This window comes from Chrysemys picta, chromosome 5 (assembly GCF_011386835.1).
Source record: "Chrysemys picta bellii isolate R12L10 chromosome 5, ASM1138683v2, whole genome shotgun sequence".
NCBI lineage: Eukaryota > Metazoa > Chordata > Testudines > Emydidae > Chrysemys > Chrysemys picta.
This window is the reverse complement of record NC_088795.1, coordinates 69,090,886-69,107,520: the sequence shown is the minus strand read 5'-3', so window position 1 is coordinate 69,107,520 and position 16,635 is coordinate 69,090,886. Positions and strand designations below refer to the sequence as shown.

The 16,635-nt window shown below is 39.3% G+C and overlaps 1 protein-coding gene across 2 annotated transcripts in view; it reads right to left on the bottom strand.

The window, feature by feature from the left end:
- Positions 1 to 16,635, bottom strand: part of TLL1 (tolloid like 1) — a 196,106-nt gene that overhangs the window by 52,974 nt on the left and 126,497 nt on the right. For both annotated transcript variants that reach the window (XM_005307446.5, XM_065596524.1), the window contains 2 exons: positions 16,387 to 16,511; positions 4,858 to 4,973 (listed from right to left, as the gene is read on the bottom strand). In XM_005307446.5, coding sequence (XP_005307503.1) covers positions 4,858 to 4,973; positions 16,387 to 16,511 — 241 coding nt within the window. The remainder of the gene's footprint in view (positions 1 to 4,857; positions 4,974 to 16,386; positions 16,512 to 16,635) is intronic.

Here is a 16,635-nt window from a genome sequence, read left to right as displayed (position 1 = left end):
TTTTCATTGCTTCAAGGTGTACTATATATCCCTTTTAAGGAACATACAATACAGTATTTATCCACAAATCACAATCTTTCCCAGGCAACTTGATCTTGTAATAGAAGATAAACAATTAGATATTGTAGGCAAACTAATATACAGCTTAAATATAAGTGACTGAGAGCAATTGAATACCAAGAAAAGGAAAGAAGTTTCAAGTAAAGAAAAATTGGTTTCTTTCTTATTTTGGATAGCCCAACTTAAAAGTTAGGCAGTACTGGGAAAAAAGTTAGACAGACACTCATTTAAAACACTGGGTAAAACCTCCCCAAGAAAATGAAACAATGGGATTAAACAAAATCAAGGTTAAATGCACTGGTGCACAATCTAGCCATCTTTTAATGGCTAGATTGTGCCTTTAACACAGCCCTGCACAGGGGTGGTTCAGAGCACCAGGGTAAGCATCAGAAACCCTTTCCCAGAGCTCCCTGGTGTGCTACAGGGAACATGAACTGCCATGCCCACTTAATGAGTGCAGCAGTGCTTTATGCAGCTGTCCAGCTTCGCTGGCTGGCAGTTTGGGGCGGAGGGGGGAAACAGAGCATGCTTCTGCCTGCTCCCCATCCACTTAGGGATATTATAAACTCTGTGGAAAGCATCTTGAAAACAGACCTGCACTCCTTTAAAAGTGCAGGGACTGCAACAAATCTGACCAGTCCTTACTTGATCTTTGTGTCCCTTCCCCCTTACTGTATGGGACAGCCAGAAACTAGCATTAAATTCCTCAATCTGCAAGCAAAGAATTAATATTTTCAGTATAAATTTTATAAACTGGAAAACATAAAACATTTAGGTCTCATTTCATCATCTCACAAATGAACAGTTGTAGGAATTCCGGGTCATACAATAGAACCTCAGGAGTTACAAACACTTCGGGAATGGAGGTTGTTCGTAACTCTGAAATGTCTATAACTCTGAACAGAAAGTTACAGTTGTTCTTTCACAAATTTACAAATGAACATTGACTTAATACAGCTTTGAAATTTTACTATGCAAAAGAAAAATGCTGCTTCCCCTTTATTTTTTTCGTAGTTTACGTTTAACACAGTACTGTACTGTATTTTCCTTTTCTTTTTTTTTTCTGCTGCTGCCTGATTGAGTACTTCTGGTTCCAAATGAGTTGTTTTGCTGACCTGTCAGTTCGTAACTCTGAGGTTCTACTGTAGTTATTTCAGAAGCTAAAATCTGTAATGATGGAATATTAATCAAATTATATACTAGGCTTAAAACCTGAGCCTAGGGATCAGAACTGAATACTTTAAAATCAGTCACAATTGTTCCTGAATCTGCTGTACATTTTTCTTTATTACACAATCAGTTAACATCTTTTCATAGAAATTGTATTAATTATTTGCATTGGAAGATATAAAGTTTTAGGTAATATTTTAGCTCTATTTTCATACTTCAGCTGTCTATTTTTTATCTGTTGAATCACCTTTCCATGAACTTCAAAAATAAAAGTAAATATAGTCTTAATGGAAAACTAGTTCTAACAATCTCTTTCCATTAGGTAACATGCAAGTGTTGATAAGACCCAGGATGCATTTATAAATGTCTAATTCAAAGAGATAATGAAGAACTTTAACATTTTATTCACTCAATGAATGAGATGACAAAGAGCTTTTTTATGGGAAACACACCATATCAGAACTATAGCTTCTTATAATATTTCTACAGGATTCCTTCAATGCTACTGTATTAGGTTTTATGGCTGTTGAACTACTGAGCTAAAAATGGCATGATTCGTGGTCAGAAATCAACATGAATATATTTAAGGTTCCATTTTGCAACTCTGCAGAAATCTGGAGAGCTGGAGACAGGCAGCACAACAGTTCAAGGGGACAGGATGACTGAAAGTCTCCAGAGAAAGACAATCAATGAACATTTGTCAGCACAATTAAGAAATTATTGGTTACATAAGCAAAGTCAGTCATGCCATTGCAGCCTCAAATAGAATAATATATCATGCCTCTTATTTGCTGGGATGAGAAAGAACAAAATACATTGTGGAAACGGGGCTATTCTATACATTTCTGCAAGGATTTTTTTTAATTGAATATTACTTTCGTAATAGTTGAGGATTAGTTATCCTCTTTAAGCAGCCATATAAAGGCTAAGGAAAAAATAGAGAATATTGAATATTGCATATTCAAAGGGCCAGATCCAGAAAACATTGGTACAGTTTAGCCCCCTATGCTAACTAAATCCTCGGAGCCAGAAAGCAGGGATTCACCCTTCAGTTGGCAGTGCTTGTTACCAGTACCACCCCTTGGAACCTCATCCCTCTTAATTTCCTACCACCAGTGACCTCATAGAGGATCTGTGTTAGCATAAGTCAGTGTGGATTATGGAATGAATATAGGGAAAAAGTAACACGCCACCAAACTATGTTGAAACAATATACTGTTCCGTCCAAAGAAACCAGAGCGCGAGAAGCCAGGAAGTTTGGAGTTAAGACTTCTCAGTCGATCATTAGGTCACATCTTATTTTAGGGGCAAATGAGTATGAATGCAAAATCCCAAAACAAACGGCACTTAACATTATTGTACCATTTATTTCAGTGTTTAAAAACAAAGGAAGTAAAATACAAACATAATTATGTTTCACTTGTTCCTTCATAGGGAATACAATGAAATAAGAGACTGATGTTCTACCATCATCCATATATTTTTGATGAAATGGACCTAAATATCTGTTTCTGAGGCATTGTGTTGTGTATGTCAATTAATTCTTAGACCCTGATTCTGCCAACCCTTGCTCACATTAAGGACCTTACTCTACAAGTATTCCCATTTATTTCAAGTAAGATACAACTTAGTGTGAAATGAGGCAGAAATTAATCCTTTGATTTTAATACATGGAACACTTACACAAAATGTGCATATTCTGCTCTCAGCTGCTACAGAAATCAATGGATATTGTTTCAGAGCCTGAGGATGGAGTTGAGACTGATAAATACTATATGTCATATTAAAGTATATTTAGGGAATCATTCTCTGTCCTTCATCTGTTTTTTGTCTTCTTATACTGTAAGATCTTCAGGACAGGCGCTCTTTCTTGCTATGAGTTTGTACAATATCTAGCATAATAGGCCCCAATCCTAGCTGGGGCCTTTGGACTCTGCAACAACATTATAAATATATTATAATAAACCTAAGGTCCTTAGAGCCATTCATATAAAATTGCATATGTCCTAGAAATCCTCAGAAAGAACTGCTTTCTAACTTAAACAAAACAGCAATGATTAAACCCTAAAACTTTATATATTTATTTATTTTACTGGAGAAAAGAAAAGAACGTAGGGCATTACATTTTTGCGATGGTAGCATTAACTGTGTTGCAATGCAGGTAGTGGGGATGTAAAACTATCCCTCCAGATGTATTTGCTTCCTTTGTGCAAACCTTCTCCTATTCAGCCGTTTTTATTTGCCACTCCCTACCAGCCTGCAGTGCCACCAACATCCTCCGAGCATTTGAGACTGCTTATTTTTCATCCTGTTTCACATGCCTGCCAACAGGAGGAGTAATACATTCCAAAAGGCTTTGCTTTTATTCATAACAATGGCAATAGCTCTCACATCTCTCTGGGATCTATCAGTGCATCAGAAAACAAACATGTTCATTAGGCTGAAGAGACACAGACCTTGAGAGAACTAAGAATATAGTAATTTTGTTTTAAGAGAAGGAATGGGAGAGCAGGGCATGGCCTGAATGCAATATCTGGTGGAGTATGGTGGATTTGGGTTTATTTTACTCTAGTATGAAGGGTACTTCTTAGTTCTTATAGCTCTCTCTTCAAAGCTGTATCAGTTTGCTTAATATTGCCCTCCTAATACCCTTTCCATCTCTTTAAAATGTACTTGTGTATTTTTTTCTGCACATTTTGTCTATGGGAAAACTCTCCATACCGCCCTTCATCCCACTGAAACTGTTTACTTGGAGGGAGATCAATATCCTAGTAAATAAATGAGAATAAAATATGGTAAAAGCTGGAATGCCCTAGAAAAGAAGAGCCGGCTTGTGCCTTCAATATCACAGAAACTTTGCGAAAGGAAGCCTCATTTCCTTCCCCTACTTAGTACCAGCCCAATAATTTTCTTGATCCATTTTTTCTAAAATTTACACCCAGGCTGAGAACTTGGACTCTGCTTCAGCATCATGCAAACTTTCACAATGAGACAAACTCCTGAAATCAAGGTATACAAATTCTCCACTAGAACACCACCAGAGAACACTTACAATGATACATTTAAAACTCTTGTAGCTTCTTCTTACTTTCCATCGTATTATATTCAATTTACAAATATAAACCCACTGACTGCATTAAAAGTGCTGGTATTAGGTAGGCTGCACAGTCAGTCTGGGTTTCCCCATGCTGCACAACCAATGTACCTCAGCCCCGTCCTGGAAGGATCATCCATGCAGATGAGAAGGTATTTGAAACTCCATGCCCATTAAACCCCTCTGCCTTTAGGCTGAGGCTGTCAATGGGGACGCAAGTTTTGATGGGTTTTTGTGATATGAACATCTACCTACTAAGAAGTGGACTAAAGCCATGAACTTACTTCATTTAAACAACCATCAGATGGCAACAACCTTGAGCGTCTAATCACATGGGCCAAAATCAAATCAATTGCCTACAGTCCAAAGTCTGTAACATATTGGCTCAAGGGACTGAATTGGTTCCTGATATTATGCAAACTTTAAAAAAAAAGTAAAAAGAAAAGCTAAATAATCAGGGAAGAATATCTTTTAGAAAAGGAATGCTTGTGTTTATTTTGAGGGACAGAGGTGGTGAAATAATCGTTAAGTACCTTCTCCCCTGGGGTAACAGAGATTCGCCATATACAGTGTGTGTAGGAAGGATAACCATTTGGAAATCCTGGAGAGGAAAAGTTGCCTGTAGATTCTTGCAGTGTTTCTCCACATGCTGAAAAAAACAGAACATGGTAAAAACAGAGAAATTCATGTGTCTTATAAATATAAGGCACACAGGAAAAAGTGTCTCCTTTATAATATTTATTTAGAATTGATTTGATTCAGTACAGAGGCAGAATGAAAAGTGGTCTAGTGATATTATGATTTAGTCAAAAGCAATGATTTAAACCAGTCTGCTATACATTTTGTTTTATACATAGTTTTTTCTTTCCATGAACCCTTTCACTTATGTGCTGTGCAGCTGACATAACCAAAATTGTAAGAGTCTTAAAAAATTTCATAGCTGACAATCACATGGCAAAATTATACTTTATTTCTGTACAACTTTCTGAATTTACATGCAGTACCCACACCCATGCCCAAATTATCTGAGAAGAACTAAAAGAAAAACACAGTGCTTAAGTGATTGACATATGAGAAATTAATCAGCAGTTTCATTTAATAATTTACATTGTCCAGCATTAAGGCTGAATATGAACTGATGTATTCATTCATATTAGAATAGGAAACCTAAATCCTAAATTCAACAAAATCTCTTGCACAAAAATGATTTGTGGAGGTAGTAATAAAGAGAAACAAATGTAAATACCCATAATACCAAAAGCTTTGATATTCTGTATTACTAAAGCCTTTAGCTTACCTGTCAATCATGCTGCTAGCTGCTGGGTTACTAATTAATAATTCTTTCTTCCCACTGAGCTATATCATCACAAGCTGCTGCCATTCTCTACCATTAAAGCTGATTCAAGTAGGATTCCTACACCTTAGTCAGTCATCTTTGTGACCTTCAATCAACAAGTTGTTTCACCTACTGATTTTGTAGGTGTGATCGGAGAAATGTGAACTTGAGAATATTACCCCGTGACTGACAGTGTAATCAGATCTGCAATACTTTTAAATTACAGGGCTACAGCTGCCAGCAGGTGAACCACTGTATCATCAAAATCTCAATGAATTATAAATGATCTGGAAAAACCTTTAGATAAGAGGGTACAAAGGAGGAGACTGTATTTTGAAGACAGACAATGCAGCTATAAAGCTAGATGCTGCCTTGTTAAAATGTGTCCAAGATTTAATCTGACAATTGTATTGTAAAAGCAGGTTTAAACTCCATTCAAAGTACTAACCATGACTTCTGAAGATTTAATAGTGATTGTGATAAAGGAGAAAAAAAAGGACTCTCATTCCATCCGAAATTTCCAATGTCAAAGTGGCATAATATTGTGTCCTTTAGGAACCAAATAGAGAAAAATCTCTTACTGCCTTTATTTTAAAAATATGTTTCTCTCTCTCTCTCTCTCTTTTTTAATTTACAGACAATTATGTAAAATTACATACATAGAAAAGCTACTTAAATGTTAAACAATTATTTCTGTACAAGTCATTTTTAGAGAAAATTCTCTACTATAATTAACAAGAGTTTATTTTAACTCAGCATGAAAGAAAGTTCAAATAAATTGCAGAGTACTGTACTGGATTTCCCTAGTGCTGACTGATATGAAACCAAAGCGTTGCCTACAGATTTAAAAGAAGCCTCAGGACACAATAATATTGCTTCAAATGCAATGAAGCAGAACCAGAATGGTAGCGTGGTTCTGCCCATGAGATCTGTGTGGAATTCAGGAAATTCGTTGGCTCCAAAGGTACTGCACACTATCTTCAGAAGCCCTGCTCTTGCTCCTCCACCACCTTCACCTCCCCATCAGAGTGGTTTTGATGGGATTACAATGCCAAGGCTTCTCCTATTAGTTGCTTCATTCTGAACCTCTCTTGAGGTAGAGAGGAGGTAGTGTTCTTACATGTCATGGAGAGGATGTATGTAACGCAGATCGAGCTGCTTTTCATATCAGTCTACCTAGGTAAGTATACGGCCCCCATCCCCATAGTAACTAAGCACCTTTTCAGCAGATTACCCATGAGGTCCATGGGAGGATAACATATATACTGCATCTCCCACCCGTCCCGTCCCCCCCCAACCACACACTCCTCAAAATTCTCTCACCAGCTGCAAACCCTAATCCTGTTAAGAGTGCTCCCGTGGTAGGATGGAGCTACAGGGGTCTCCTCCTCTTCCACAGGTACAAGAGATCGGTATGGAAGAATCCAGGCCTTTGCTTAAAAATAATCTTTCATGGTAAATTATCAAACCATATATTATTTACCCGAGAGACACAAACAACTATCTTCAAATAACGATGCATCTCCCAGAGAACCTGAACTGTTGTAGTCTCCCCTGCTCCGATAAGGTGGATAGAAAGCTGGCTAAATCGTCAGGCTCAATGGATAGTGATCAATGGCTCCATGTCTAGTTAGCAGCCGGTATCAAGCGGAGTGCCCCAAGGGTCGGTCCTGGGGCCGGTTTTGTTCAATATCTTCATTAAAGATCTGGAGGATGACGTGGATTGCACCCTCAGCAAGTTTGCAGATGACACTAAACTGGGAGGAGTGGTAGATACGCTGGAGGGTACGGATAGGATACAGAGGGACCTAGACAAATTAGAGGACTGGGCCAAAAGAAATCTGATGAAGTTCAACAAAGACAAGTGCAGAGTTCTGCACTTAGGACAGAAGAATCCCATGCACTGCTACAGACCAGGGACCGAGTGGCTAGGCAGCAATTCTGCAGAAAAGGACCTAGGGGTTACAGTGGACAAGAAGCTGGATATGAGTCGACAGTGTGCCCTTGTTGCCAAGAAGACTAACGGCATTTTGGGCTGTATAAGTAGGCGCATTGCCAGCAGATCAAGGGACGTTATCATTCTCCTCTATTTGGCATTGGTGAGGCCTCTTTTGGAGTACTGTGTCCAGTTTTGAGCCCCACACTACAAGAAGGATGTGGAAAAATTGGATAGTCCAGCGGAGGGCAACAAAAATGATTAGGGGGCTGGAGAATATGACTTATGAGGAGAGGCTGAGGGAACTGGGATTCTTTAGTCTGCAGAAGAGAAGAATGGGGGGGGGGCGGCATCTGATAGCTTCTTTCAACTACTGGAAAGGGGGTTCCAAAGAGGATGGATCTAGACTGTTCTCAGTGGTACCAGATGACAGAACAAGGAGTAATGGTCTCAAGTTGCAGTGGGGGAGGTTTAAGTTGGATATTAGGAAAAGCTTTTTCACTAGCAGGGTGGTGAAGCACTGGAATGGGTTACCTAGGGAGGTGGTGGAATCTCCTTCCTTGGAGATTTTTTAGGTTAGGCTTGACAAAGCCCTGGCTGGGATGATTTAGTTGGGAATTGGTCCTGCTTTGAGCAGGGGGTTGGACTAGATGACCTCCTGAGTTCCCTTTCAATCCTGATATTCTATGACTCTGTGATTCATGCCTATACACTTAGGATGTCTGTTGTTAACCTACAATATAGTTAAAGTCATTCCAATAATAACTACATAACAAGTGTATTACAACTAAAAATACCGAAGCAATACATTTCTGAAACTAATACAGTAACATATAAATATTTCATCATCATTACAGTCCATACATTGAGGCTGAGTTATTAACAATATTGCAACATGTAAGGGGTGGTTTGTTTACACACAACCTTAACTTTGAACCACAAAACATAATTTAAAAAACCGTTCAATAATTCAATATATACCTATAGATAGATATATACATATTACCGTGTAATATATATAAGAGGACTGAAGTGTATAAGGTATATAATGGAAGTCAGTTAGGAACTCCACAGTTTATCAAAAATAGAGGGGGACACTGAAGTAACATAGGGAGTCATCAGAGTTTAGCAGCTTAGTAAAGCACACAGAGTTAAGATATGGAGATTTACTCTATTCAGATCCTTAAATTATATTGTGTGACAGACCCAGACCAGTGTGGTACAGGAGTCTGGTAGAGGGCAAATATACTGGTCACTGGATGAGTAGTTTTCTGTTCCCTGAGTGACCAGAGCAGGGGCTGCACTAGAGTAATCAGGAACCTGCTAGAACCAGTTAAGGCAGGCAGGCTAATTAGGACACCTGGAGCCAATTAAGAAGAAGCTTCTAGAATCAATTAAGGCAGGCTAATCAGGGCACCTGGATTTTAAAAGGAGCTCACTTGGAGTTTGTGGTGTGAGTGTGAGGAGCTGGGAGCAAGAGGTGCAGGGAGCTGAGAGGGTGTGCTGCTGGAGGACTGAGGAGCACAAGCATTATCAGACACCAGGAGGAAGGTCCTGTGGTGAGAATAAGGAAGGTGTTGGAGGAGGCCATGGGGAAGTAGCCCAGGGAGTTGTAGCTGTCATGCAGCTGTTACAGGAGGCACTATAGACAGCTGCAGTCCACAGGGCCTTGGGCTGGAACCTGGAATAAAGGGTGGGCCTGGGTTCCCCCCAAACCTCCCAATTGACCTGGACTGTGGGTTCTTCCAGAGGGGAAGGTCTCTGGGCTGTTCCCCAACCCACATGGTGAATCTCTGAGGCAAGAAAATCCGCCAATAAGCACAGGACCCACCAAGATAGAGGAGGAACTTTGTCACAATTGTTATAAAATCAACCTCAGCCAGTTAAACACCACAGCTCCTAACATTTCATTTAAAGAATTTCAGCATCTACCTGACTGAGCTATGAAATAGCTTTTTTTTTTTTTTTTTTTTTTTTTTTTTAAAACACCTCTCTGAAAAGACCTAATAGTAAAATTTCAGATCTCAGATTTGGTGGTTGATTCTCCAGTGTGGTGAGGTCACTTCAGCTGCATATAAGTGGATCAAAGTGATCTCCAAGTGGCTCAAGTTTTGCTCCTGAAGAATTCCTCCTGTACCTTTAAATTACACCCAGGCCATGTGACTGACAATCACGGAGTCCTGTAAGGGGACAAACCACAACCTCCAAAACTTTGGATAGAGTGAGGGGAGAGTTTAAAATCAGATCTCTTATAATAAAATTTTATATAAGTTTTAAACTACTCTCCTGTGTCCTATATTTGACAATATTTACTGTTTAAGTTAAACATCTCTTTTCAGCCAAGAAAAAGAGATTGTAGATAAGCCTCTTCTACTTGTTAATCAAAGTCATGTATTCACATGATTTGGTCATTTTGCTTTACATTATGAAAGCTGAATTAGTTTAATGACCTATTTGTTAATTTGCTCTAGTAACGTGGACAAACTGAGTCCCAAGGAGAACAAAGTGGCCTGTGGCAACTTTCATCTCTAAAGACACTGTTCACTTAGATTAAACTAGAATAGGATGACATACTCCATATTAAAAATAAGGGCAGATACAATCTACTCCATATGTCACACAAATCAGGCACAGCCTTTGAGTCCCTGGCCAGTTTCCAAAGCTGCCTTTGATTGGGCAATATTTGGGCACCCCCTCCCTTGTTTAAAAGCACATTTCTTTTCAATGGCTCAGTGGTTCTTGAAGCAGTTAGTTAAAATTCCATCACAAGAGAATTCAGAAGGTTTCTTTCCATAATTGGACTGCCAACAATTACATTATTTGTGATTAGGCTTATGAAATGCTTCACTATAAACTATTTCACTGACCATTGCAGTCCATGAGTAATGGGCTCCACTATTAAAAAGAAATGTGACCAGATGATACAATTAAATGTATGGTGACTTATTTACATTTCCTAAGAACCAATTTTAGTATTTTTCATGCCAGAATAAACTAATTACTACCTCTATGTTACACACCTCTGTTTTTACAAAGATCACTTTTACTCCCTTATTAAAGGTTAACATAGCTGGTATTTCCTCTATTGCCTGGCTTCTCTAAATGTTATGCCCTATTTCAATTTTATTAGGTTAGGCATGTAGTGGAAACAAAACTGCAGTCCTTCCAGTATGGAATGGCAATCTGTTTATTTTACAGCTCAAGAAGTATGGACTTCTAACACCCCTTATAGAAACCAAGAGAGTTCTGTGTGTGGGGGGTAAGGAGAGAGAAATTATTTCTGCCTCTTCCTTTTGAAGATCAGCAATTTTTACAGATGGCAAACAGATAAAAGGACATTTGTCAACATTTCATTAATTATATAGCATGGGTTAGTAAACCCTGGCATGTCTGCAACGTTTCTCTGACCTGACTTGCTCCCTCCCTGCTTAAGAGTCAAATTGAAATGTGAAAGCTACAAAGCCCCTAATAGTTACAAAAACATGGAGCATAATACTGCAATAAAAGATGCCTTTAAAATACCTGCAACAGATATGGTATTTATCTTTAAACTAAAAAAAAAAAACCCATAATCAGCATTTGCTACATACAAGTGTTTGAGATGCTGCAGTTCTCTCCTTTTACAGTTATTGGGGAAATACTAATAAGACTCTCAGTACCACTGCATGGTAAATGTGTGTAAATAGTAACTGATTTACTGGTGGCTTACTTGTATAAAAATGTTAGGAAGTATTTTAGTTTCCTGCACTGAAGCTGGAGTGGAGAATAATATTGGTGCTGTATGTATGTATTTCAGGTTGCAAAGCCAAAAACTCAAAAATTGGGAAATGCCTAAATGAATTCAAGTGCGTGCACATGCATTATGATACAGCCTTTAATTACATGATCACTTAATATTTTTTCCACAGGACCACTGCCGCGTTCAGTTCGCAAGATGGATGGTGTTTACTGAACGGGTAGCTATTCAATATATCTTTTTATCCTTCTGTCCTTTTATCATTCAGTGTGTGGCCCCATGGGCTTATTTGGCACACACCATTTAAACAATGCATTGAATACAGAATTATTAGTTTCCTTATGGGTTTTTCAATGGCATTAATCATCACAGTGACTTTGAACCATGACCTATTTGTTAATTTGCTCTAGTAACGTGGACAAACTGAGTCCCAAGGAGAACAGTAATTAATTTATCTTTACAACACCCCTGTGAGGTAAAGTGGCATTCCGTATCACCATTTTATGGGTATGGATCTGAGGCACATGAGATTAAGGCTAAAATTGTCAAGCATCCACTAATTTTGGGCAGCAAACCTGATATGCCTACGGCAGGATTTTTCTGAGCGCTTTACTTTTTATATGTTCAAAACACAGCTCCTATTGACATCAGTTGCAGCTGTGAGTGCTCAGCACTTTTGCAAATCAGACTCCAGGTGTCTCAAGTTGGGCACCAAGAAAATAAAGAACATAGAATTAGTGGCCAACTATTTCTGACTCACCAGGGAGGACTGGGCCAGGCCCCAGGAGCAGCAGGCTCTTCCTCAGCAACAGCAGGAATGGGAAAAGGAGAAGCTGAGGCCCACCTTCCCTCCCTCCCAAGCCTCCAGAGATGGAGAGCTTCCCTTTAGGAAAAGCCCTCTCAGGCTTATCAAGCTTCAGAAGCCTCTCTTCTCTCTCCCTCGACCAGCTATATAGTATAGAAGAAGCAAAACTGGACTTTCCAGGGATTAAATCTAGGAACAGCGGAGACCACTTCAGCAGCAGCAGGACAGAAAAAAAACTGGACCTCCCCCTCAAGGCCTTCACAGTCCCAGTACACCAATGATGTGATTAGACTGCTTTTCATAATTTAAACTCTGAAGACTGGTTGTTCGGCAAACTTCTTTCCTCCTGCCTCTCTCCTTCCTAAACTCTCTACTGCCAGCCTTGCTCCACTTGCTCCTCTCCATTTTCTCCCCTCTTTCCTTTCCCCCTTTTTTCCTACTCATCTCTTTTGCTCTGTACCTATCAATGTCCATCTTCTCCTTCATTTATTTTTCCTACTCCTTTTTTTCTTAATCATATACGTGTAAGATTTCAAAGACTCAAAGTCTGCACACCTGGGCCAAAATGCGGGAAGAGTATTTTCTGTTTACTTAATATTAAGAAGTAACTGTGCCAAATCGGTAGCTGTGTTTTCCTTGACAAGGTCACCAAAACCACAATCCAAACTAAAAAGTACAAACAGATCAAACTCCTATCTTATAAATCTTATAGTCCTGGCACCTTCACACCTGGTGAAAACAGGACATATCATTCTATCGCCCAGTCTCTCCAAAGTTGAAATATGTCTCTCATCCTGTAGAAACTTTCTAGGATAATGACACTTAATTAAAACACCAGTGAGGGTGTTTTCCCACAGGCTAGAGAAGCTGGAGAAAAAGGAACATTCACCCAGCAACTCTTCAGGTGCTTTATTCTAAATAACCCTCAGTGCAGGTAACTGATCATGGTCAGGATTCCATACGAGTATTTGTAATCCCTCAGAAGCAATAGATGGCTTCCTGAATAGTGTCTGTTTATAGGAATAATTGGAGATTTGCCACAAGTGGAAATATCAGGATGAATACAGTCAAGCACATAAGAATTCCTTATAAAGCTCCCAAATTGAACATATTCCATAAAAATCATGTCATTTAAATGATTATCTTCTGTGTCTGTTTTATTATATTAAACTTAATGTAATTAAAATATAGAAGTAGAAAACTATGCAAATATTCATACTATTAATAACACTGATGTTCTACCACAAGCAAACATTGTGATTAGCATTTTCCAACCCATTACAGGTAATATAGCACAGCAATAAAATACAACAAACATCAGAAGTTTCACAGCCTGATATATTAACATGATCCCATGTTTCACATGAAACAGAAAGCTTAATATGTCTCTATTAACTCTTAATATTCCTTACCGACTGCAGTGAAATATATTTTTAATCACAATAGTATACCAGTTTCTGAAGGTTATTTTGTTTATTATTAGATGTTAATTTTCAAAATCTTTGCTGTATGTTTTGCAATTTACGTATCTTTCATTTTTAATATTTTACTAATGGAGAACATTTACCATTTTATATTAAATAATATTTTACATTAAGAGCTAATCCTGTGGCTTTACTCACATGAGCATTCTTACTCATTGTAACAGGACTAACTCATGCAATTAAACCAGATACTTATACAACACCTTTCATCCCAAAATTTGCCAAAGGGTTTCACAAAAAAGGGACATACTCCTGCATCTCTTACTCATTCAAATAGTCCCATTCATTTCAATGTGTGTATTAGTCTATCAGTGTTGCAAATAATAGCTACTATTTTCCAAAGCATATTATTGCAAAACAGAAACTTTGTATGATATTGTAAAGCCAGCAGGGCTGGCTCCAGGCACCAGGCAACCAAGCATGTGCTTGGGGCGGCACCTGGTAAGGGGCGGTCAATCCTGGGGTGGCGGGGAGCAACGCGGCGAGGCACTCAGCGGCGGGGAGGGATTCCGGCAGCGCGGCGCTCGGCGGGAAGTGTTTGGCGGCGCGGCGTTCAGCGGGGGGGTGTTTGATGGTGCTCCGCGCGGGGAGGAGAGGGGCTTCAGCAGTGCAGCGCTGCGCGGGGGGCGGAGGTGTTCGGCGGCGCGGTGCTCGGTGGGGGTTTTGGCGGCGCGGCGCTCCACGGGGGGTGGGGGTGTTGGGCAGCAGGGCGGGGGGTGTTCAGCAGTGCGGCGGCGTGGCGCTCCGCGGGGGTGTTCGGCGGTGCTCGGCAGGGGGCGGGGGCTGTTCAGCAGCGCAGCGGGTGGTGGGGGCGGTTCGGCAGCGCTCTGCGCGGGGGCGGTTCGGCAGCGTGGAGGGGGGTGGGGGGTGTTCGGCAGCGCGGCGGGGGGTGGGTTTCAGCGGCGTGGCACTCGGTGGGGGTGTGTTACGGCGGGGCAGTGCTTTTTTTTTTTTTTTTTGCTGCTTGGGGCGGCAAAAACGTTAGAGCTGGCCCTGAAAGCCAGACCGCTACAGACCCAAAGATCACTGCAGAACAAAACACTGACAATATCTATGACCAGTAATGAATAATTATCATGATGAACAGAAAAACATCTTTTCCCTGAACATTTGTTTTGAGGTTAGTTTTAGGAGCATGCTACCTCTTTTCCAAATAGATTGAAAAAACCAAATGCATTTCTGGGGTGTCATTCAGATGTAATACATATTGTCAGAATAGAATAAGGTGTTTACTTCATTCATTTTGATCACACAAATACTGACTGAATGCACAGCATTCTTGACTCTACTGACTCTCTTCATCTTCAAGAATTTCTCTGGTGTCTGTAGGTGTATATAATTCCTAAGTGCTTGTAAGACAAAAAGACTCCCTTCCCCTGTGCATATTTTACTCTTTGTCAATCTATTGAGTAGTGCATAATGTATGTATGCAAGTATCTTATTCATTGACCTCTATTTATATTGTAAAAATTAACAAATAACATTTTAAAAATTACTCCTAGAGGGCTTTTGAAGGCTGTTGAAATGATTTTAAAAGGAAATTATAGAAAATGGTTTCCTTGGTCGCCCTACAACTCTGTACAAGTTCAGTGTACGTGGAAGAACTTCTTAATTCACCAAATCAATGTATAACTGTTAGCTTTCTGATAACTCTCATGACACTTACTTTGTGTTGTGTGCATACAAACATCTTGTGACAGATTCTGATTCCACTGACACTAATGTAAATCTCAAGCAAATCCACTGGCTCAATCCTGAGTCCTTTTGTGGCTCAAGTGGTACAAAGTGGCCGTATAACTGGCTTCAACAATCAGGTGGGAATTCTCCCAGTTATCATGTCCTTCTTAGCCCACCATATAGGGGGTGGTGAGAGCATGCTGCACTCTGGCAAATTCTGGCTGGTAGATGGCCATTGTGGCCATCTAAATTGTGTGCTCTAAATTACACTAAATTTGAACTGGCCCCCAGCCAAACCCAGAATTGGGAAATCACAGCCTACTATCCCATCTCTGTCATGCACCACAGTGGTAAAGGACTGAGCCCCATGGCTTAAAATGAGTTGCTCTAGATTAACATCAGTGTCTGAGAGATCAGACTATAACTCTACTTCAAAACTGTTTTAAAATAATTGGTATAACTAGGCTGATGACATTCAAACACTGACTATAATAGAAATGTAACTGTATCTGATCTGATCAGTGGACTTATAATTCACTTAATTTGTAGTTTTAAATTGCATATTTTCATGCGCTGAATAGGCAAAATGTATCTAGAAGATATAACTCACTGCAGGGGTGTAATCTGTTTATTGATTAAAAATGTAATTTCTGCACTCCATTTATACTTATGTGCACACAAAAATGTTGAGAATGATCCTTTGGAGGATACTCAGATTCCAATATAGTGGTACACTACACATCACTATCATCTATCTAAGTATAGCTCAGGTTTTAAATTACAAAATGTAAATAAGAACTGACAAAGTAGTATGTTGTTTTTTCTAGTCACTGAACAACTAAAGCAAGCAAGAATGGAACTGTCATATGAGTAAATTCAGTTTCAGGCAGTTTATCTACACGTAAATGCTTTCCATTCCACAGTCCTCACCTACACAACATTTTTATGATCTGATTCCTGAACTGTACACATCACTTGCCAGCATGGAAATGGGTTAGTAAATGGCCTACTCAAAAGATATATTATTTCTCTTAAACAACATAGTAAAACGTGCTTTTGTGTGTGTATGTATTTTTATGGTGAAATACCTGGACATCTGTACAGCTTTCTTGCCTGTGCAATATCTCCTTTACTTAGACGAGTACGCTGACCAATGGCAGGTCGTATACCATTATCATCACGGGAAGGAAGAATGGTGTCCAGAAACATACCCCTAAAAAAGGCAAAACAACAAAAATCGACTCATAAAACCTTAGCAATTTTTTTTAATTAAACTATCCGTGTTTTTATATTATATAATATTTATTTTATAAATAATAAATATTTTGGCATAATTT